The sequence below is a fragment of the Dermochelys coriacea genome, chromosome 2 (genome assembly GCF_009764565.3).
Source record: "Dermochelys coriacea isolate rDerCor1 chromosome 2, rDerCor1.pri.v4, whole genome shotgun sequence".
NCBI lineage: Eukaryota > Metazoa > Chordata > Testudines > Dermochelyidae > Dermochelys > Dermochelys coriacea.
In genome coordinates, this window is record NC_050069.1 from 101,458,807 (window position 1) to 101,480,743 (window position 21,937).

At 41.8% G+C, this 21,937-nt stretch overlaps 1 protein-coding gene across 1 annotated transcript in view; it reads right to left on the bottom strand.

Moving 5' to 3' along the window:
* Nucleotides 1-227: 227 nt before the first annotated feature.
* The window catches only part of FBXO15 (F-box protein 15), a 47,526-nt gene continuing 25,816 nt past the window's right edge, over nucleotides 228-21,937 (bottom strand). Inside the window, exons 6-10 of the mRNA XM_038391208.2 lie at nucleotides 21,784-21,913; nucleotides 20,870-20,952; nucleotides 18,109-18,254; nucleotides 8,947-9,071; nucleotides 228-4,045 (exon numbers count right to left, since the gene is read on the bottom strand). Coding sequence (XP_038247136.1) covers nucleotides 3,776-4,045; nucleotides 8,947-9,071; nucleotides 18,109-18,254; nucleotides 20,870-20,952; nucleotides 21,784-21,913 — 754 coding nt within the window. The 3' untranslated portion in view covers nucleotides 228-3,775. The remainder of the gene's footprint in view (nucleotides 4,046-8,946; nucleotides 9,072-18,108; nucleotides 18,255-20,869; nucleotides 20,953-21,783; nucleotides 21,914-21,937) is intronic.

Consider the following 21,937-nt stretch of genomic DNA (forward strand, 5'->3'; position numbering starts at 1 on the left):
CCAGACCCTCCAATATAATTCCATTAAGATGTTTGATTTTGACTTCCGCCTCAGATGTGGTAATTTCTACTTCCATATCGTCATTCCCATTAGCCACCCTGCCACTCTTATTAAAAACTAAGGCAAAATATTTGTTTAGGCATTGGGCTATGCCTAGATTATCTTTAATCTCCACCCCATCCTTAGTGCTTAATGGTCCCGCTTCTTTCCTTGTTTTCTTTTTATTTATATGGCTATAAAATCTTTTGCTATTTATTTTAATTTCCTTTGCAAGATCCATCTCTGCTTGGCTTTTGGCAGCTCTTGCTTTATCCCTACACTTTCTGACCTCCAAGTAGTAGCTTTCTTTGCTGATCCATCCCATCTTCCATTCCTGGAATGTTTTCTGCTTTCTCTTAATCACCAGTTTAAGATGCTTGCTCATCCAGCTTGGTCTACAAATCTTCCCTATGAATTTTTCCCCTTACTTGGGATGCAGGCTTCAAATAGTTTCTGCAAAGCATGTTTTTCAGCAGCAAAGAGCTGGATTAATCAGGATATCTTCCTTTCCTAATCCAAATCATGCAGTCTGTGTTGCAGAAAATGCATTCAGAATACGACAAAGATTCCTGGCTGGACTCTCAGATTTGTGATTTCTTATGGTCAGGTGCCCACAGTGTGATAAGATCCATTTTGTGGTACATGATAGACTGTAAAGTCCCACTCCTCCAAGATGCCTCATGCTATAAAACCAAATGCTTTATTTTTAAACTAAAACAGAGAATTAAACATTTCTTTCAATCTAATTTCATTTTTATATCCCAGTGCAATTTAATACAGTATCTTAAAGAAACTTCTCTTTGTGTTGAAGAAGTAAATGACTGTTTCGCCTCAGACAGACAACCCATTGGTGTTAGCTTGGAACATTTTTTGAGGAAATGAAGTTTGATCAAAGCTGAAATGTTTTATGAAGATGTACCCAATTTAACATACAATATTTATAGGGTGGTGGGTGGGCGGAAAGAGAGTCCAATGCTCTCTGTCTTGCTCTATAGCTTGGTGATCACGGCGCTGGCCTGGGATGTGGGAGACCCCAGGTCCAAGTCTCTGATCTGCCTGATTATAAAGTGATCTGGGATTAAAAATTCTGCTGTGAATCAGGAAGAGCAGGGACTTGTGCCTCAGCCTCCTAGACCCAAGCCCCCTAACCACCAGGTTATGGCTACATCTGTAATACATACATACCTACATACACACACACACACCTCCTCTCTACCTTCCCCAATCAAAAAGCTCAGGTTTTGAAAAAATAAAAAAACCCACAGACACTTGGACATAATTCTGTTTTTGAGAAAACATTTGAAAGCTTTTGTTATTCCACTGCAAAACAAAAACAAAGGTCAAAATCTCAAGAGTCGCCACAGAATGGAATTGTTGTCCTCCAGTCGGCTCCAGTTATCAGTGATCTTCTTGAACATGCTAAGTTAACAGGGTTACAGGGCCCTCCCCAGCCCGGTGCAAATGAGTGAGGGGGAGGGATTGATAGAGGGAGGGGGGAGGGAGTGAGCAGGTCGGGCCTTGGAGAAGGGGCACGGCAAGCGTGTTCAGTTGTGTGTGATTAGAAAGTTGGCAACCCTAGGTGTTCCCCGTCTTCAAGGGCGTGCGCAGGAATTTAAATGTGACTACTTTGAGGGGAGCACTTTAAACACTAGCCCCCCACCCAATGCCTCCAGGCCCTGCTGCTTCCCCAGGTTCCCCACCTATCCCAGTTCCCCGCTGCCTCCCCCACGCCATTGTCCCAGGCTTCAAATACTTACTGGAGGCTGCAGGCAAGGAAGGGACGGGGCTCAGCAGGCTTCCAAGGCCCCCTCTCACAGAACTCTGCTGCCAGCCCAGCTTCCCTGCTCTGGGTGCCATCGAGTGGAGCTCAGCAGCAGCGCTAGCTGGAGTGCCTTTCCCAGGCACATCTCTTCAGCCGAGCTCAGCCTGACTCCCACCCCCTGGCAGAAATGGGGGTGGAGGGGCTTGGGGGAGGGAATCCCAGGGCGGGGGTCAGGGCAGAAGCTGCGGACAGTGGCAGAGATGATTATTGGGGAGTTCCATGTTCCTGCTTACACCCCGTTGCGTATGCCCCTGCCCATCATCATTATAAAATAGCCAGGAAAGGCAACGGCAGGGGAGTGGGATGGGGAGGGGGAAGGAGAATAAGGATATTGCTGGTGTGAAGCAGAGAAGCAGAAGTAGTGTTGATTGGCCATTAAAAATGCGCAGACATTTTGTTTCTTGATTAGGTGAGGTTACACAGACGTCAAACTGTAAACATATTGCTGAACCAACCCACCTTTTCTATTTTCTTTACTTAGTATCTTTGAATTCAAAGAAAACAGTAAACAAATTTAAAAATTAAAGTAACAAAAAGAATCACTATATCTGTAGTACAAAGACAAATACTTAAACTCAGCAATTGTTTAAATAACTGGCTCATATATGCAAGTGAATATAGAGACAGGAGGCAAATAAACACATATTAAAGCAAATCACTTTTGCCACAGTTAAAAACAAGTCACAGAAGACAACAAATAAGTAATTATGGTCTGACAACCTCATCTGTAATAGAAAGTACTTGGAAACAAAACAAAATGTATCTATTTGTAACAAACTATACAGGAATGTTATCCACATTACTAAAAAGACACAATTGTGCCAATGCCACATATCTCCCTCACGCAAAACTCCCAATGGATTTCAAGGAAGGCGTACAGGATTGGACTCCAAAAAGGTACAACCAAGTAGCCTGAAACATTAAACATACAAAACAAAATTTTCAAACAAATGCCCACAGATAGATACTAAAAGCCATATTTTAGGTACCCATCATCTATTTAAGTAACTGAATCTTAACTATGTCACTAGGAGCTGATGACGCTCAGCTCCTCTGGGGAAAAAAAAAATCAGACCCCTTATTTAGGGGCCAACATAAATCACTTTCAGTTCCTACCTAAGGGCTTCAGTGCTTTCAGACATGGACCACAATACATGCCACCAAATTAAAACAACTGCATTTTCTCCTCTGACCCAACACCAGTTTAGCAGTCAACTTTTAAGAAAAGGGTCTATAGAAGACTTTCCCTTGGCAAAAGCCTTCTTCCCCACATTGGTCATCGTTGTGTCTTTCAATCTAAATCCTTAAAGCCGCTACCACAGTGAATTTTAAATGATAAATTATGATTAAAAATACCTCCTCTGCATAAATTTGGTCATTTAGCAATAGTTTCTCATAATTATCTAAAGGAGAGTAGCACAGAGGCTCACTCAACAACACTCTGGCATTGTTTTGTTACTTCAGACTTCATGGAGTTGAGTTTTTCAAGGTAGTTTTTAAGTTCTTAGAAACAGTGTAGAACATACAAATATGGAGAGAGAACACAGTCATATTTACAGTATCTGTTTCAGAAGCAGCATTACATATCTGACTGTGCCAAATAATACTGTATCGAGTGACACTGATCTTTTTACCCTGATCATGCCCAGTACTTGCAACAGAGAGTAGCACAAATCGTGGTGCTTCACAGGAAAGCCATTACTTTTTATGTTTAAACTTCCCTCCCCAATAACAAAAGTGAAAACAATAATAAAAATAAAGAAGTGATTACACTTCTTAGTTTTCAATAAATAAAGCACAAAACAACTTGGAGCACCTGGACTGTGGGGTTCATTTCAACCTTAATCTCCACTCCCTCCCCACAAAAAATCAACTAATTACCAGCAGGGAAAGTAACTGCTCAAATTATTAGAATCAGTATTTTGTTCCAAACCAGCGGTTAACTTTTTCAGTGCTTAGATAAAGAACCAGATTGACGATATAGTATTCCTTGGTTTCTTCTACCCAAACTAGCTCAATGTGGACTTTCCCCTCTGAATCCACATAGTTTAAGTCATAGTTTTGGCCCATATAGTCATAAAGGCAGGATGCCTTGGAAGAAAGTTTCATGTAGACTGGGGCACTGAAACACCAGAAGGGTTTTTCTGTTTCATCCAAGAGGGTCACATCCATCATGTAACAGTTCTAAAAACATAAGCAAAAAACATTATTTTTCTATGTGCAGCATATATCATAATTACCACAGAGCTACATCTCATGGTCCTTGCACTGTTAGGCAGAACTACAACCAATGTTAGGGGGGATTCTCCCTGCCTTAGGGCTGTACAGACTGAAAGACTTGGCACATAGGTAGACAGTCAAAGTAAAATTCACTGCATTTCAACGGCCACTGTAAAAGGACTGCAATCTATTTAACTGAAAAGGTTTCCAACCAACAGGATTGTAGCCTAAGCATGCCATTGGTAGCCTCCCGCCAATCACATGGTGATACCAGTAATACCATAAGCAATGTTTTAAACTTTTAAAAAATATTTAAAACTATGTCTATAAATAATCACAGTTAGTGTGCTATTAGTTAAAATGGCAAGATGCCCTCCATTATGAGCAAACATATGGAGTTTAAACTTCAATGGACCAGGCAATATCCCAAATCAGGTGCAAAGAGTTCCATAACTGTAGAAAAATACAGATGTGCACAAAACAGAGATCAGACTTTAAACTAAAAATACTGCAAGACATCCCCCTGCTTAACCTTCTAGGAATGGGCAGAGGCTGTAGAGGTCTTTGATTCCCAGAGTGACAAATACAATATTTTAATCTTCCTTTTAAATTATATACTAAAATTAAATAAAATACTTAAAAATTATTCTTTAAAACAATGTATGAAAATATTACCCAAGACTATAAAATATCAAGGTGTACATGAGTCAACATATAGAATTATTGCTTGTTTTGATGCAAGAAGTATTTACAGGCTTGTACATTATCATTCTTCAGGTATACAAATACTGGACAGACATACACACCAGGTGATGTGTCACTGCCCATTGGCAATGAGTTCAGAATTGTTAAAACTACTCCTGTACACTGAACGAGAACATGCATTTTCATTTTTATGGATCACACCATATTAATTATGTTGGGTAGACAAACTATCTGATGTTTCTCAGCCAAATGTACAAAGTAAAAAACAAAGCAATTTTTCAAAACATAAGAGAAATATCCGATTCACACTTGTTTTTTCATAGGATAATCAAGTCAGTGCAACGTTTCACATACAAGATGTCATGAGGGAAGTCTCAGCAAATTTTCCTCTCTCATGCCCTTGATTTCTAACCCTTCTTAGGTCTGGTCTACACTACGAGGTTAGGTCGAATTTAGCCGCGTTAGGTCGATTTTATAAGTAATGCAGTTACACAACCAACCCTGTTCTGCCGACCTAAAAGGTTCTTAAAATCGACTGCTGTACTCCTCCCCAAGGAGGGGAGTAGCGCTAAAATCAACCTTCCTGGGGAGGGCTGCCTTATTTTGTCCTCCATACACAGCAGTGCCACGTGAAAGTTAAAGAGCTCAGTCAAGCCTACTGAAAGACAAAGGAGGGAAACGGTCACTCTGGGTCAGAACCCCATACATGCCGATTCTATGATCAGCTGCATGCCATTCTAGGGGGGGACCCCAGCACTGTCCATGGACATGTGCAAGGGGGGAGTCTCATGCAACACGGAAGGATTTTGTGAATAAGGAAGAGGAGGAGGAGGAGAATGTGCAGCAGGCAAGGGCAGAATCCGTTCTCCCCAGTAGCCAGGAGCTTATCCTCACCCTAGAGCCAATACCCTCCCAAGGCATATTGTTCATGGACCCTGAAGGCGGAGAAGGCACCTCCGGTAAGTGCACATTTGTAACTACAGTACAGTAAAAGCAATAGTGTTTAATGTTTGATTTGTCCTGAAGAATTGGGGTGCATTTGCGGCTACTACAGCTACTGGAAAAGTCTGTTAATGTATCTGGGGATGGAGCGGGAATCCTCCAGGGACAACTCCATGAAGCTCTCCTGGAGATACTCTGAAAGCCTTTGCAGAAAGTTTCTGGGGAGGGCTGCCTTATTTTGTCCTCCACAGTAGGACACTTTACCATGCCAAGCCAGTAGTCTGGAATCATTGCAGCACAAAGCATGGCAGTGAATGGTTCTGGGTTTTGGTTGCATTCATGCAACATTTGGTCTTTATCTTTCTGTGTCAGCCTCAGGAGAGTGATATCATTCATGGTCACCTGGTTGAAATAGGGGAATTTTGTAAGGGAACAGTAACAGGACCCCGTTCATGCTGGGCTGTTTGCGCTTGGCTAAAAGGGATCATCCTGGGGAATAGCCACGCGGGGGGGGAGGGGGGCGTGAGGGGTGTGCTGCACATCCACCCCAAAACTACAGCCCCTCCTTTTAAATGGCAAACCCAACCGGCATTGCTTGCTATGGAAAAGGAGGGCACTGCAGTTTGAAACCATTGCCACATGTTATGAAGGCGGAATAAGCCAACCCTGCATACCCTTTGGCTTACCATGGCTGCCTGGAAACCAAATTCTGTTCCCCAGCCGTGTCTGATGTGTCACCATACTGGCAGGTGCTCAATATAAAAGGCAAAATGTAACCTTGTACCTAAAAGCATGTGCTGTCTGCTGTGAATTGCTTGATTCACTGTGAAAGAGTCTCCCTTTTTCAGATATGTATCTTCTTAAATTGTACTCTCCCTTTTTATCCCCCCTGCAGGTGCAAATGTTTCTATGCTCCCTGTCAACTCCGTCCATGAAGTTATCACAGATTAGAAGGTGGGAAAAAAAAGCACTCGTGATGATGTGTTTTCAGAGCTCATGCAGTCCTCCCAGACTGATAGGGCACAGCTGAATGCATGGAGGCATTCAGTGGCAGAAGCCAGGAAAGCATTAAGTGAGCGCGAAGAGCAGAGGCAGGAGGCGATGCTGAGGCTAATGGGAGAGCAAAGGGACATGATGAAGTGTCTGTTGGAGCTGCAGGAAAGGCAACTAGAACACAGACCCCCGCTGCATCCATTGTATAACCATCTGCCCTCCTCGCCAAGTTCCATTTCCTCCTCACCATCTTCCATCAAGACCTTTTTGCCCTGATTCAATAAATCATATAAGCATGTGCTTACATCCCATTGACCTTAAGTCCATGAATTATTCCATGAAGTTAATGAGACTTATACACGTGCTTAGGAATTCTACATAAACAGGGTATAAACTCTAGGCTGACAAACTCAAGAGCCAACACTAACTTTTAAAAAGCCTCAAAGAAGTTTAAAAGTCATCTACTGTGCATAACATTTCTGACTTAAAATGATCATAGCTCTAGAACTATTAAATGTGGCTGTTTTCTAACCACAACATTTCAGATTGCTTGATAAAAATGGGAAAAGTGTATTTTTCATATATGTAAAACTTAAAAAAAAACCCAAAACCTCAGCCTGATCTTGCAGATACTAGAAGAAATCTCACTTCTCGGTCGGGTTGCCAGGAATCCAGTTTTCGACTGGAACACCCGTTCAAAAAGGGACCCTGGCAGCTCTGGTCAGCACTGCTGACCGAGCTGTTAAAAGTTCAGTCAGCGGAGCAGTGGGGCTAAGGCAGGCTCTCTGCCTGCCCTGGCTCTGAGCAGATCCCAAAAGCAGGTGGCATGTCCCTGCGGCCAGAGAAGCTCCATGTGCTGCCCTCACCTCGAGCACCGGTTCTGCAGCTCGCATTGGCTGGGAACCACGGCACGGCACGGGCAGTGCGCACCATGCAGAGCCCTCTAGCCTCTCCACCTAGGAGCCAGACATGCCAACGGCTTCCAGGAGCAGCATGGAACCACGGCAGACAGGGATCCTACCTTAGCCCTACTGCGCTGCCAACTAGGAGCCACCTGATGCAAGTACCACCCGTCCTTAGCCTGCACCCCAACTCCCTGCCCCAGGTCAGAACCCCCTCTCACACCCAAACTCCCTCCCAGAGCCCAAACCCCCTCCTGCGCCCTAGCCCCCTGCCCAACCCTGAGCCTGCTCCCGCACTCCAAACCCCTCATCCCCAGCCCCACCCCAGAGCCTGCAGCCTAGAGGCCCCTCCCACACCCTGAACCCCTCATTTTTGGCCCCACCCCAGACAAGTGAGAGTGAGTGAGAGTGAGCAATAGAGGGAGGGGGGCCAGAGTGAGTGGTGGTGGTGGGAGGGGAGCCTCAAAGAAGGGGCGCAGCCTCAGGAATGGGACAGGGAATGGGGCGGGACAAGGGTGTTTGGTTTTGTGCAATTAGATAGTTGGCAACCCTACCTCTGGGCAAAGACCAAGCATAAGAAATTTCAGTCAAAAAGGAATTTGAGAATGTTATAAACAACTGAAGAGTGAAGACGCAATGGAAGTTTGAATTCTATCTTAACTGCAGTGGGTACTGCCAACAGCAGCAGTAGTAAACCATTAAAAATTAAGCTGAATTTTACACTCACTGTTGCACAGGACAACCGATTAACACTGTAAAGCATAATGCAGGTAGTTTAACATGTATGAACCAAATATTAACTCACTCATCATACAGTACTTCTTTCTGCTCAGCCTGCCTAACTGCAGAATGGCAACTCCTATTAATTGTATTTGTTTATGTCAAAATAATATTATCAAAATGTCAAATTCAAGCATAAACTCTTTAGTATATATTCATTTTTAGGACTGTTTGAAAGATTTGTGTAGAGATTACTTCAGATATGTGCTCATTTAAAGGTTTCCAATCTACAAAAGTTAAATGTGTTTAAAATGTATTTTTAAACACTGTTGCAGTACTGCAGTACATTACTTCAATCTCCTTAATAAAAATATGCATGTTTGTACTTTATGGACAGCCCTCTTTTAGGAATTTAGTATAACAGAGTCCTCGGCAGGCATTTCTCAAGAACAGCATTAGCTTCACAACCTCCATAACATCTGGATTTTATGAGATTTTTTACAAGTTAAACTACCCAAAATAACTTTGTAACATATTTAGCATGCATATATCACTCCTTTTTTTAAAATAACTATTTCCAGAAACAAAACATTAGTGATTTACCTGTATGCTGCCTTCAAACACATCAGTTCTCCAGAAGAAGCCAACTTTCCCAGCAAGAGGTAAATGTTGTGAATTATTTTTTAAACTTATAACTGTTAGCCTCAAGTATCCATTTTGAATGTAATCTGAAAAGATTAACAATACATGCATAGTTAGAGCACAACAAATCAAACTAGGTCAGCCACTCAGGGAATGTTCTTACCTCTACGTTTCCTTTCTTTAAGCCCTCTATTCACTTCCTGCACATTAATGGGATACTTTCCTCAAGAGCCAATAATTCTTCATACCCAACCAGCTGAAAAATTCAAGCCAGCATGTCTCAAAGATGCAAAGGATTAGTTTATTTTCTGAGGTGACAAAAGATGGGGAGGGGTAAGGATTTTCATTTTATTCAAATACTGAAATCTGAGGCCAACCCAGTAGAGTTAAAAAGAATGCAAAAAAGAGAGTCCCAAATTAAATGTTGCAATCCCTACAAAAACATCAGGCTTTACATCAGAAAGGAGAAGAGAAGCGGTGCTTCATTATCACTCTTTTGTCCACTTTGTCTGATGTAAGGTATCATGCTGAACCAATATCGATTCCAGGGTGCATTTATTTATATCAGCAAGTGGAAAACTTTGATTTAAATAAATGATTTATGTTTCTTGCCTGTCCTGTTATTTTTCCAAAGAAAGATTCATTTTCATTGGTTAGTACAACCATTAAAACATATTGTTTTAATTACGTACAATTAAATATAGCCTTTATATTGGATCTGGTACATCTTTTTGCTAACCAAGAGGGAAAGAATTCCTGTGCGTTTTTTCTCCCCAAATAGGAAGAGTTTCTTTCTAATGGACATGGAATATTCTGAGGCCTGATTATATTTTGGTGTTCATCTTAATAATCCATAGATATCTGACAAGGACAAACTATCACTTCATAAAATAAGTGAACTTCTTCATAAGTGAACTAAGTCTCCTTGAAGCAGAGATATTAAGGCTGATAAATCACCATGAGCAAGAAGGGAGGAGGGAGTGTCATTGGAGTTCTTTACCATACTGACGAAGGAAAAGGAAACATCAGGTCTAGCCTTCCATAGATGATCTCAATAACTTACGAATACAGGGTTGGAGTCACTCATGCTGACACAAAAGGTGATGTAAATTATCTTCCCTGCATGAGCCTGGGTCCACTACACCAGGAGAGTAGGTGTTTATCGTACTGGCTGTCTCCCTGAAGGTTGTTGCTAGTGAAGGGAAAGTGGGGATAGCTTTAAATTCCCCCAGCGTCTCCACAGGACACCACCTTTCTCAAACACAGCAGGGAAGTGCTGAGGCAGTGCAGTCTCTATAACCTAGCTGAACACTTTTGGGGGCTCCGATACCTACCTGCAACACCCCCCCCCCCCACACACACACACACACACAAAACGGAGACAAGGGTGGTCAAATGTTTTTTGGGCTGCAACCTCCCCGACGGACTCTTCACCTGGCACCTAAAGTTAAGCCGACAGAAGCGCAGGAAACCCATCCCTGAATCTAACCTACAGTATTTCCACCAATAGTTTAGCAAACTGTCGAACTATATATACACAGTATGTTACCCAAAAGCCATAAGTGCAAGGAAAATTCCACTATGGTTTGGAAGTGGTAGTGGAATTCACCCACAAAATAATGAAATGGCTAATGCATGTGTGTACCACTACTCTTTACTGAACACAAAAGGAACTGATTGACTTTGGCATAGGTCCTATGCTGAGGATAACAGAGATTTTGCATGAGCTCCAGTGGTAGGGGCCTGCTTTAGATTTTGGAGCAAAACTATATGACTTCTATCATAGGTGTTGGAATTACGGGTGCCGTACCCCTAGGCTTGAGATAGTTTCCATTATATACAAGGTTTACAATTTGGTTCAATGGCTCTCAGCACCCTCAATAAAAAAAACTGTTCCAGCATTCCTGACTTCTATCCTCGACGTCACAGTGCAGTTCCAAATGGCTATGGTATCCCGTATAGTGACAACCACAGAATTCACAGATGGGAAAGGATTTGTTATAGTACCCAGGAGCTGGGAGTCCTGGTGCCACAAGTGAAGAACACAGACCACACAATCCTCACTCCAAAAGCTAGAACCATGCTGGAGAGGACCCTGAAGGATGCCATCCGCTGCCAGTATGTGGAAAACCTGAAGCGGAAGCCAGACCAGGGCAAAGCATTTGAGGTGACCTGCAAGTGGGACACTAGCAACCACTTCTTCCCCAGGGGCAGCTTTACCCGATTTGCTGATTGGAGGTTCATCCACAGGGGCTGGATCAACTGCATTCAACTGAACGGAGCTGTCCACCACGGGAATCGGGACAAGTGATGTAGGACATGTGGCTATGCCAACGAGACACTATCCCTGTGTAGCTGCAAGCCCCATTCACAGTCTGGCACCTGTGACACAACACCATCCAAGATCGCCTGGTCAGAGCCATCCCACCACCCGTAGGGAAGGTTGCCATGAACTCCACCATCCCCAGAACCGACAGCCAACTGCGACCAGACATTGTCATCACCAGCGAGGACCGGAAGAAGATCATCATGGTGGATGTCACAGTGCCCTCCATGAACAGGACCCTGGCCTTCCACGATGCTCGAGCTTGAAAGGTGGAGAAATACGCCCCTCTGTCTGAAACCTTGAGAGCTGGGGGTTACAAGGTTCAGACACACACACTTATCCTCGGAGCTTTGGGTGCATGGGACCCCAGTAATGAGCGAGTGTTGCGGGAATGCGGATTCATTCAGCACTATGCTCGGCTAATGCTGCAACTCATGGTGTCGGATGCCATCAGGTGGTCGAGGGACAGCTACATAGAACGCATCACTGGACATCGGCAATACCAGGACGGAGGAGCTGGAGTGCCAATGAGAAGGGCAGTCAGGAAACTAACTGAAATAATTTCCTCATGGATTGTATTTTCTAAATGGACAACCTACCCTAAATGCTCATTACTGAGGGACAATCTTCACTCATTGATATATTTTGCTTTCCAAAACCAAATCTCTATACAACTTTCATGAGTGATGTACCCAAATACTTGGAAGTTAATATCGAAACTGTATTCTTAAATTTATTCACCTAAATTTGGGTTAATGTTGATTATGTCTAAATGGGCCATCTTGATTATCACTACAAAAGTTTTTTTCTCCTGCTGATAATAGCTCATCACAGTTTGTATGGCAACTTCCAACTTATCTGTGTGTGCGTGTATATATCTTCTTACTATATGTTCCATTCTATGTATCCAATGAAGTGGGCTGTTGCCCAGGAAAGCTTATGCTCTAATATATTTGTTAGTCTGTAAGGTGACACAAGTACTCCTGTTCTTTTTGCGGATACAGACTAACACAACTGCTGAAACCTATGTACTATCATATGACTTTTAAAAACAAACTTTGTATTTGTGGATAATCTAAGCACTATATCCAGATGTACAGACATGTTTCTCAACCTATGTATTACATAATTTTTTTAACATTAGCTTTAATAAAATTTTAAAATTTGTTTTTTGTTTTTATAAACAATGCTGCTCTCTCTTTCCCCCCATATTGCAACAAAGTTGAAAACAAACTGATTTAATGTACTGCACGACTGTCTGGCAAGCTACCAAAATGCATATTTGTATTAGCTCACATCTAAAACTTTATGCCAATAAAATCCTCAGTGAGAAGCATATGGTATGCAGAAATAGAGCAGTGAGAGACAGAGAGGGGAAGTTCTCTCCCTCCACTTACAAATGTTTGTAAAGTGCTTTGAGAGCCTTCATTGAAAACAATTTAAATTAAACTGACAAAGTATTATTACATACTATTTTAACAAACTATACTCTAGTTCTACTATAGAACAAAATAAAATACCAATTCCTTACGTACAATGGCCAAAAATTTTAAACTTTGGTGCCTAAAGCTAGGTGCAATAAGTGAGCTGTAGCTCACGAAAGCTTATGCTCAAATAAATTTGTTAGTCTCTAAGATGCCACAAGTACTCCTTTTCTTTTTACAAAATTAGCTGCTTACCTTTAGAAACCATCTGAAATTTTTGGTCTACATTGTGACGCTGCATGGAATCGGGGCACACTTGAGAATATTATGAATATTAATATTGTAAAACTGTAATGAGTTATGCCAGATATGCCATGTGAGGTATCTGCAAAAAATGTTATAATTTGCCAGACATGATAATCTATTTTTTCTGTTTGTATCCCCTTTGTATTATCAGTTAAAGATAAGTATGTATGTCTATATTTCAAACTTGTGCTATGCTTCTGGGTGACACCCCCAGACAGTCTGGCATCAGCACTGCCTAGTCTGCTTGATGGCCCATTGAGGACCATCAGCTATATAACTGACCCATTGAGAGAGAAGGCAGATACACCTTATGACTCAGCAAGGCATGCAGGGGTATGCCTGTGGACAGAACTCTAATGATTTCAAGCCATGTGCTGGGCCGCTTGTGTTTGAAACAAAGGACACACAGGCCGCATGGCGAAAGACTATAAAGGCAGCTGCATCTTCTTCATTTTGTCTTCAGTCTTGCTTCTTACATCTGGAGGAACTTTGCTACAAACCGAAGCCCTGAACAAAGGACTGAATGACCCATCCAAGCTGTGGATGTACTCCAGAGGGACTTTCAAGCCAGCAAACTCACGAATACTCCTAGGAACCTGATATATGGACTTTGAAGTCTTTGTATGTATGTGACGGCTTTACCATTTAATGACAGGTTTCACAGTAGCAGCCGTGTTAGTCTGTATTCGCAAAAAGAAAAGGAGTACTTGTGGCACCTTAGAGACTAACAAATTTATTAGAGCATAAGCTTTCGTGAGCTACAGCTCATTTATCGGATGCATTTGGTGGAAAAAGCAGAGGGGAGATTATCTCTCTTCTTGTTTTCTTTTTTCTTTATAATAAAAACTTTAATTTTAGATACTAAAGGATTGGCTGGCAGCATGGTATTTTGGGTAAGATCCAAACCTATGCTGACTTCGTAACACGGCTGACCCTTTGCGGTCAGAAGAACATTTTGTATAGGTGAGCAGAGTTTTTTTAAATATCTTCTCACTGTACTGGACCTAGGTGCTGACTGGGGTCCAGAGAACTGGAATGAAATAAAGACGGCTGTGTGATTTCTTTTTGTTTGCTTCTTGATAACCAGTGTGGGGGATCAGAAGTGCAGTTTGTGACTGGTTGGGGAGTTTAACTTCAGTTTTACTCACCAGTTCTGGGAGTATCTGCTCTCTTTTGCAGCCTGCCCTGACCTTGGCATTTCCAGTGAGGGCTACCCCAGGCACCCCGGGTCACATATATATTTTGGGAATCCTTGCTATGATGTGTTATACTATGAAAAAGTTTTCATTTAGGGTTAAAAATTTTGCTGCTTTTTAAAAACATCATACATTAAGCCAGGCTGAAGGTAACTTATCTAAGGATTTATTTCGTTTCTCTAGATCTGAAAGGCTAATGGATATTTGAAGAGGTCAAATTCCAAACCTAGGTAATATAAATCCAGTACAACAGAGTTTAGATTAGGATAAATACCTACTGTTAGCACAGAGAGAACATTAAGAGTTTCCATTTGAAGCTAAGCTTTTGCAAATGAGACTTTAAAAGACAAAACTGGGTTAATAAGCATTTTCCTCAAAGGAATGATATTCACTTATCCATAAGTCAGACTCTATAATGGAACTCTATTTCTGCGCTCATAACCCACTCAGGATCATCACATTTAATGGAAATAAAATAAAGCAACTGAAGGAACCAAGCCACCAATAAAGAATGAACATCCAGGACACCACAGTTATTACAGGATATTAATAAAAGGAATCCCCAAATCCTTGATGGACCACTTGGGGAAGCTATTCTGCATGTAATACATTTCCTCTTAGAACTACTTCTCTACTTTCTAAGCTAGAACTGATAAAAGGAGATCTCATACTTTAAACACTCCTTAAGTGTGCATGCACACGTGAGAAAAATTAAGCTTTACACCATCCTGGAGGCTATAAATGCATCTTTGAACTAGAATATTGCATAAGGAATACTTCACCCATCACCTGGAACAGTGAGGTCCAGCCAACAATTGAAGAAAAAATGAAAATACCTTACTATAGTATTTGGTTACTGCACGTCTTTTTAAATATGAAACTTTTACCCTCGCCTCCTGAGGGAGGGAAGTTCTGGCTATAGACAATGCACTTAAATTCCAAGGACTCAGCAGCTCTTTTAATTTACAGGACTCTGTAGAGCTCTGACCATTTCAAACATCAGTTGAATCATTTGATGCAAACAATAGCCACTGGGAATTTATGCTTTTAAAAAATGAACTCCTCATTCATGAATAAATCAATTCATTAATCATTAAGATCTACCTTTTACACTTCTTCCTTCATTATGGAGACCCCCAAGATACACACACAGATGTATAGAAGTGTTAGCATTTTAGAGGTGTCCAGCCTGGCTAGAAATCCCTATGCTGACGCTGTGGTCATTGACCACAAAAGGCACCCCTCCAAATCCAGACATAGTCCCATTCCCCATGCATCAAAACTCTGTCTCCCCTCAAAATAGATTCCATGTGTCCAAATCTAAACAATTATGCAATCTCCTCCCCACCCTTTTCAGGGCTACTTCCCCTTCTCCTCCTGGGTGTGCAGAAAACCCTTGGGCCACCCAACTTATTGCTTCCTCATCCCTTCTGTAGCTTGCAGAATTCATGATCTGCTCCTCATTCCCCTCCAAGAAAGAACACAGTGGCTCCCCCCTCACTTTGTTGCCCACACCACCTCCACACCTCAAAAGAATCAGTGGTACTTCTGCTGCTTTGTCCTGTACCTTCCTCCTCCTCCCAACAGAAGGAAATAAAGGCTACCCAACCCCACCCACACTTGTGCAAGCAATATTTCCATCTGCTCTAGGTGAAGAATGAGTGGGTTTTTCAAGCCTCAGTATATAGGTAGACTAGAAAAATTCTTACTGCCCAGAAGCTCAGGACAAGCAGAGGTAGTATGTAGACAAGTGTATGGTTTTTTGCTTTCCAGATAAGGAAAGCAGGAGACACAACAACCATAGCAGCTGACTGATGGACATCTGCACAACATCTGGGAAGGCAGTTGAGATTCAGGCTTCACAGAACGGTGAGAACCCATCTCTCTCTCTCTCTCTCTCTCTCGATATAGCCTTCTGACCCTGACTTGTGTGATCAGTTTTCTAAACCTGACTTTTATAATCAAATTTAAGTTAGATTTAATATTATAACTGTTTCGTTTGTTTGGCTCCCCTTGTATGATTATTACCTGGCAATAAATAACTTTCATGGTTAAGCTGGTTGCTTCTTTCTCTCTTCTCTCTCTTCCCTACCCCCCGTGGTGTTTTTTGGCTTCCCCATTTGCTCTGCAGCAATGCTCCTTGTACCTAAGCTAAAGATCCCTGCACCCAAAAATCCTGTGGGGTTTGCTCATCAAGTGGGTTACTACCAAAACAATTGTAATGTGAAAGTGGGGATAGGGACGTCCAGAGTCCAGGGGCATATGAGGGTGACAGCTTAGAAGTGCTGCTCGATCCAGCGTACTGAGTCCAGTGACATATATGGGGTCAGCTTGGGAGTGCTGATTAAACCGGTCCTCTCAAACGCGCTCTGTTAATATATGTGTGTGTGTCCGTCCATCCGATTCTCGAGCTAGAGGAACCCAGTCCTGGGGAACCTAGGTCATGCAGAATAGCTTCATTGGGAGGGAACTTGCAGAAAGTAGAGCTCCGTATGAGAACACAAGTGACAGCTGTACATTGACAGAATTACAGAATCCCAGCTACCAGAAAAGTAACCCTAATAAATGAGCGTATCCCAAAGTAACGGGCAAATTTGGTAACAAAGCATCAGCATTAGCCATTTATTGGAAAAATAATATGAAACTGTAATAATTTCTTACCTCAGTTTGTAAAAAACAACTGTTCATAGGGTATAGATTTTGTTATAGATTCATAGATATTAAGGTCAGAAGGGACCATTCTGATCATCTAGTCTGACCTCCTGCACAACGCAGGCCACAGAATCTCACCCACCCACTCCTGCGAAAAACCTCTCACCTATGTCTGAGCTATTGAAGTCCTCAAATCATGGTTTAAACACTTCAAGGAACAGAGAATCCTCCATTAAGTGACCCATGCCCCATGCTAAAGAGAAAGGCGAAAAACCTCCAGGGCCTCTTAAAATTTAAAAAAAAGTTTCCTTACCTCCTACATCCAACATAAAAAGGAAAGCATATTTTTCATCATGTAATTTGAGAGGGGCTTGCGGGTGCGGGGAGAGGAAAGGATGGGGGAGAAAAAAAGGATTTTCTGATTTTATTTGTTGGCTGGGGAAATTGTTATCTGAGTTTAATTATTTAATGCTGCCAGCTGGCAGCATTTATTTGTATGTTATTATTTAATGCTGCTGGGTGGTTATTACTGCAAGTTTAATTATTATTAGGACACTCAGAGCTTCTGGCAAGGGCATGCTTTATTGTTAAGCCTAAACCTAAATAAATAAAAGTAAATAAATATTGTTGTAAATTATTTACAAACACTTATGCAATTTCTCACAACTTTGTATTGATTGCCATAACAGTATGTATCTCAATCTAGAGAAGCAGACCAAACAATTATACTTTGTCTGAATCACAGTATGCTTATTAAGTTGCATTGTATCTGAACAATAAAGCTTTGTTAAAAATCACATCTAGTCAAAGCAAACTTAAAGTAATTGAAGAAGAGCAATAAATTTAAAAAAACATACACACTGAAATCCAGTCTTGGTTATTACATTTGTTATAAAATTAATTCTGTTTTTGGAAATGCTTTGTTTGTTACCAAGATGCTTTATCCTAATTTCTGCCTTGAAACGTAAAGAACAGTTTTATTTTTAATCCAGAAGCCTGCATTTTAAAAAACAACAACTGAAATTACAATATCTAGACTGTCAATTTGCCAGCAGTAGCCATCAAAATAATTCCACAACAAAAATGCAAGGAAAAAAAAAAGTTTATCCTAAAAGCCAATTCTATTTTCTCCCTTGAACAGAAAGAAGTTGAATACAAATGGGGAGAAATGAACCCAGGAACCAATTTTAAAGGAACATCTAAATTCCATTAACTCTACCTTTTCTGCAGAATAGATTGCGAAATGTACCACACATGTAAGTATGTCCTCCGCTGTGCATATCAATATGTAGTTGGTAGCCATGCAGTCCATATTCTGGGTCAACATCATCCAGTATAGGTTTATGAGGGGGCAGGATATATGGGCTTAAATAAAACCAAGAGAAATCGGGTGGGGAAAAAACAATTTAGCATGGCAAGAAATGCTGAGTAGTTTCAACAGAGGAGGCATTTTAAAAAGATTCAAAAAAGGGCAAACACAATTAGCAGTCAAGGTGTTCTACTTTCCTACTAAAATTTCTGAATCTCTAAGTTTCACTACAGTTTACCATATTCATTACAAGGTTTATTAATGTGCTGTAAAGACTAATCTTACAAAGGCTGCTAACTAAATTTATCACTAAATACACCTAAAGTGTGTACATGTAAAACTTCAATAGATGGACTTGTCTGCATTATATATACGGGCAAATTAACTCTGAATCTAACATCCATTGGGCCACCTAACACAGTGGTTCTCAACATATTACACATTGTGGGTGCATATGAGTGGGCCGCCACCACCCAGACCTCGGGGGCCAGCTGGTTGCCCCATCCCCCTACCCGCAGCCATGCGGCGGCCCCAGCTGCCCACCTGGGTCCCCCACCACGTGACTGCCCCAGCCCCCAGAGCTCGCAGGACCAGGCAGCTGCCCCAGGCCCCGGACCCTGTGGGGCAAGCCAGCAGCCCTGGACCCTTGAACTGGTGGGGCCAGTCGGCTGCCCCGGACCCCAGAGTTCACGACCCTCTGGGGCCAGCAGGGAGCCCTGGACCCCGTCTGAGAGCCCAACCCCCTCACACTAGGTGGTGGGGCAGCCTGGACCCCTCTCCCCAGGCAGCAGGGAACCTGGGGCACATCCGCGGTCTTTAGCACTGTCATAAATATAAAGGGAAGGGTAAACACCTTTAAAATCCCTCCTGGCCAGAGGAAAAACCCTTTCACCTGTAAATGGTTAAAAAGCTAGGATAACCTCATTGGCACCTGACCAAAATGACCAAGGAGGAGACAAGATACTTTCAAAAGCTGGAGGGGCGAGAAACAAAATCTCTTTCTCTCTGTCTGTGTGAGGCTTTTGCCGGGGACAGAACAGGAATGGAGTCTTAGAACTTAGTAAGTAATCTAGCTAGATATGCGTTAGATTCTGTTTTCTTTAAATGGTTGAGAAAATAAGCTGTGCTGAATGGAATGTAGATTCCTGTTTTTGTGTCTTTTTGTAACTTAAGGTTTTGCCTAGAGGGATTCTCTATGTTTTGAATCCGATTACCCTGTAAGGTATTTACCATCCTGATTTTACAGAGGTGATACTTTTTCTTCTATTAAAATTCTTCTTTTAAGAACCTGATTGCTTTTTTCATTGTTCTTGAAATCCAAGGGTTTGGGTCTGTGTTCACCTATGCAAACTGGTGAGGATTTTTATCAAGCCTTCCCCAGGAAAGGGGGTGTAGGGTTTGGGGAGGATTTTTGGGGGGAAAGACATTTCCAAGCGGGCTCTTTCCTGGTTATATATCTGTTAGATGCTTGGTGCTGGCAGCGATAAAGTACAAGGGCAAAAGTAAAATAGTTTGTACTTTGGGGAAGTTTTAACCTAAGCTGGTAAAAATAAGCTTAGGGGGTTTTCATGCAGGTCCCCACATCTGTACCCTAGAGTTCACAGTGAGGAAGCAATCTTGACAAGCACACAGCTGACCTGGGCCACAGCTGTGTTCTAATTGGCCCACATGTCGCGGGTTGAGAACCGCTGTTGAGAACTCCCTGTGCCTGAACCCTAGTGGAAGGAGCAGAGTATTGAATCACTGGTGTGGGGTAACATTTTCCAAAGCACCTAAGTGACATAAGTCCCAATGAAGGTCAATGAGACAGGCTCTTAAGTCACTTATGCTTAATAAACTAAGTCACTTACACATACTGGAAATTTTTACCCATATAAATGACTGTCCCAGTGGAGTGAAAGTTATTAGATATTGCCTGTGTGAAATGAATCCCAATGAAGGGGGCTGGGAGAGGGGGAAAGAAAGGGAGCATATCTACGCCAGATAAAATGCTCCTTCAGCCTGGGAGGAAAGGGTATGAAGAAGAAGAGAAAAAGAGCTGCTCAGGGAGGCTAGTTGACATAGTAATCATTGTAACCATTATTTTGACTATTTTAACATGTGTGAGGAAAAACTCACACATGAATATATTGCATTAATATACAGTGTTATATATACCTATTTAAAGGACACTGTCTACTAGAAATCTGATAACTTTTTCAATAAGATTTAAAAGTAGATTTAGGTTCTAAATTAAATCACCCTGCCACTTTTTGTGGATTTACAATGACATTTTCCTGTTTTTTAAAATGTCCCTCTTCCCTGTGGGTCTGTCACACATCAGGAGAAAGTGACGAAAATAAACAAAGAAAAAAAAATACAGAAAAATTTCTTATTTCTTTCAGCTAAGGTGAAAGGTTTCAGACACATGTGTAATTAAGTTTACAGGGTCTCTTTAATATATTACTTCACCACAGTACATTTTAGCATGGAAAACATAGGCCTCTTTCACGCCATTTTGTAAACCAGTTATTGCAACTCTAGTGCACAACAGAGTTCTTATTCTTGGTTAGGGGGAACTACAATTGTTACTGAACTTTCTTTATCACCAATCAATTTTAATTTTCAAACTCAATGCTTTATTTAAAAGATCATCTCTAGCATCCACAGGCAAAGAGAAACCAGTACTTACATAGTGGCAGAGCCCAAAGTGCTTCTCTCAATAAGCTGATGATGATGAAGACTTGCCGTAACAAAAGCAATTCCATTTCCTTTCTGAAAAGTTAATTACAATGAATACCTTTCTCACCTGGAAATATTGTACATTAAAGACCACAGATAAATGCTTCTTCTTTTGCTGCTGCAAGATTACCACAACGCATTAGTACAATTTTAATAATAGTTATATGTGGGCCACTAGTCGCATAGAATGCTACCATAAACATTGTCCCAGCACAAGAACACAGGATAGCTACCCATACAGGAAGACTCTCTGCAGTATCAGCAACAATTCATTAATCTTATTTTTCTACCTTATAATTAGCACTGTCACCTGAGGAGAGCACTCATAAAGGACTGTAAAGGGGTCTAAGGCACTTCATGCCCTGTAACTGTGACAGTACAGTGAGAATAGATGGTGTTGTATGTAGCCTGGTGATCCAGTCTAAAGTCAGGGGAACCACAGAGTAGCACTCTGGGAGAATGCAGATCAGGGCCTGTCTCTTGGAAAGAGTGCCCACAGAGAGTCTGGGGGAAGGGATCACAGGTGCAGCTTGCCCTTGAACTGTGACACTATGTCAATTAAAAAAATCCCGGGCACATCAAAAACTGGAAGAGGAAAATAAACCGTACAATGCCATCTGAATGTTACACTGAAATAATTAGAAACCTATATTTTTTAAAGCATAAATGAAGGCGTTGCGAAATAGTACACGGGGCTTGACTGTGGATTCCTATTAGGCTATGGAAGTCATTTGCACACATCTTCTTTATCTGCATATATATGTCTGAACTTTACAAAAGAAAAAAAAAAAAGGAAAGATGGAGGAAACTGTGCCTTCCAGGCTACCATAATGAACAATATACTGTAGCTGAATGTAGTCTTACCTTCCAGAGACCCACCAAGAGTCCCGGATTCAGACGGAAAAGTTGCACAAGCATGTCAGAGCCAATCATTGTTGTCACTTTAGTGAGGTTAGTAAGGTTGAACTCAGCAATTAAGGAACGTCGCCGTGGTCTTTGAAGAGACATAGCAGAGTAA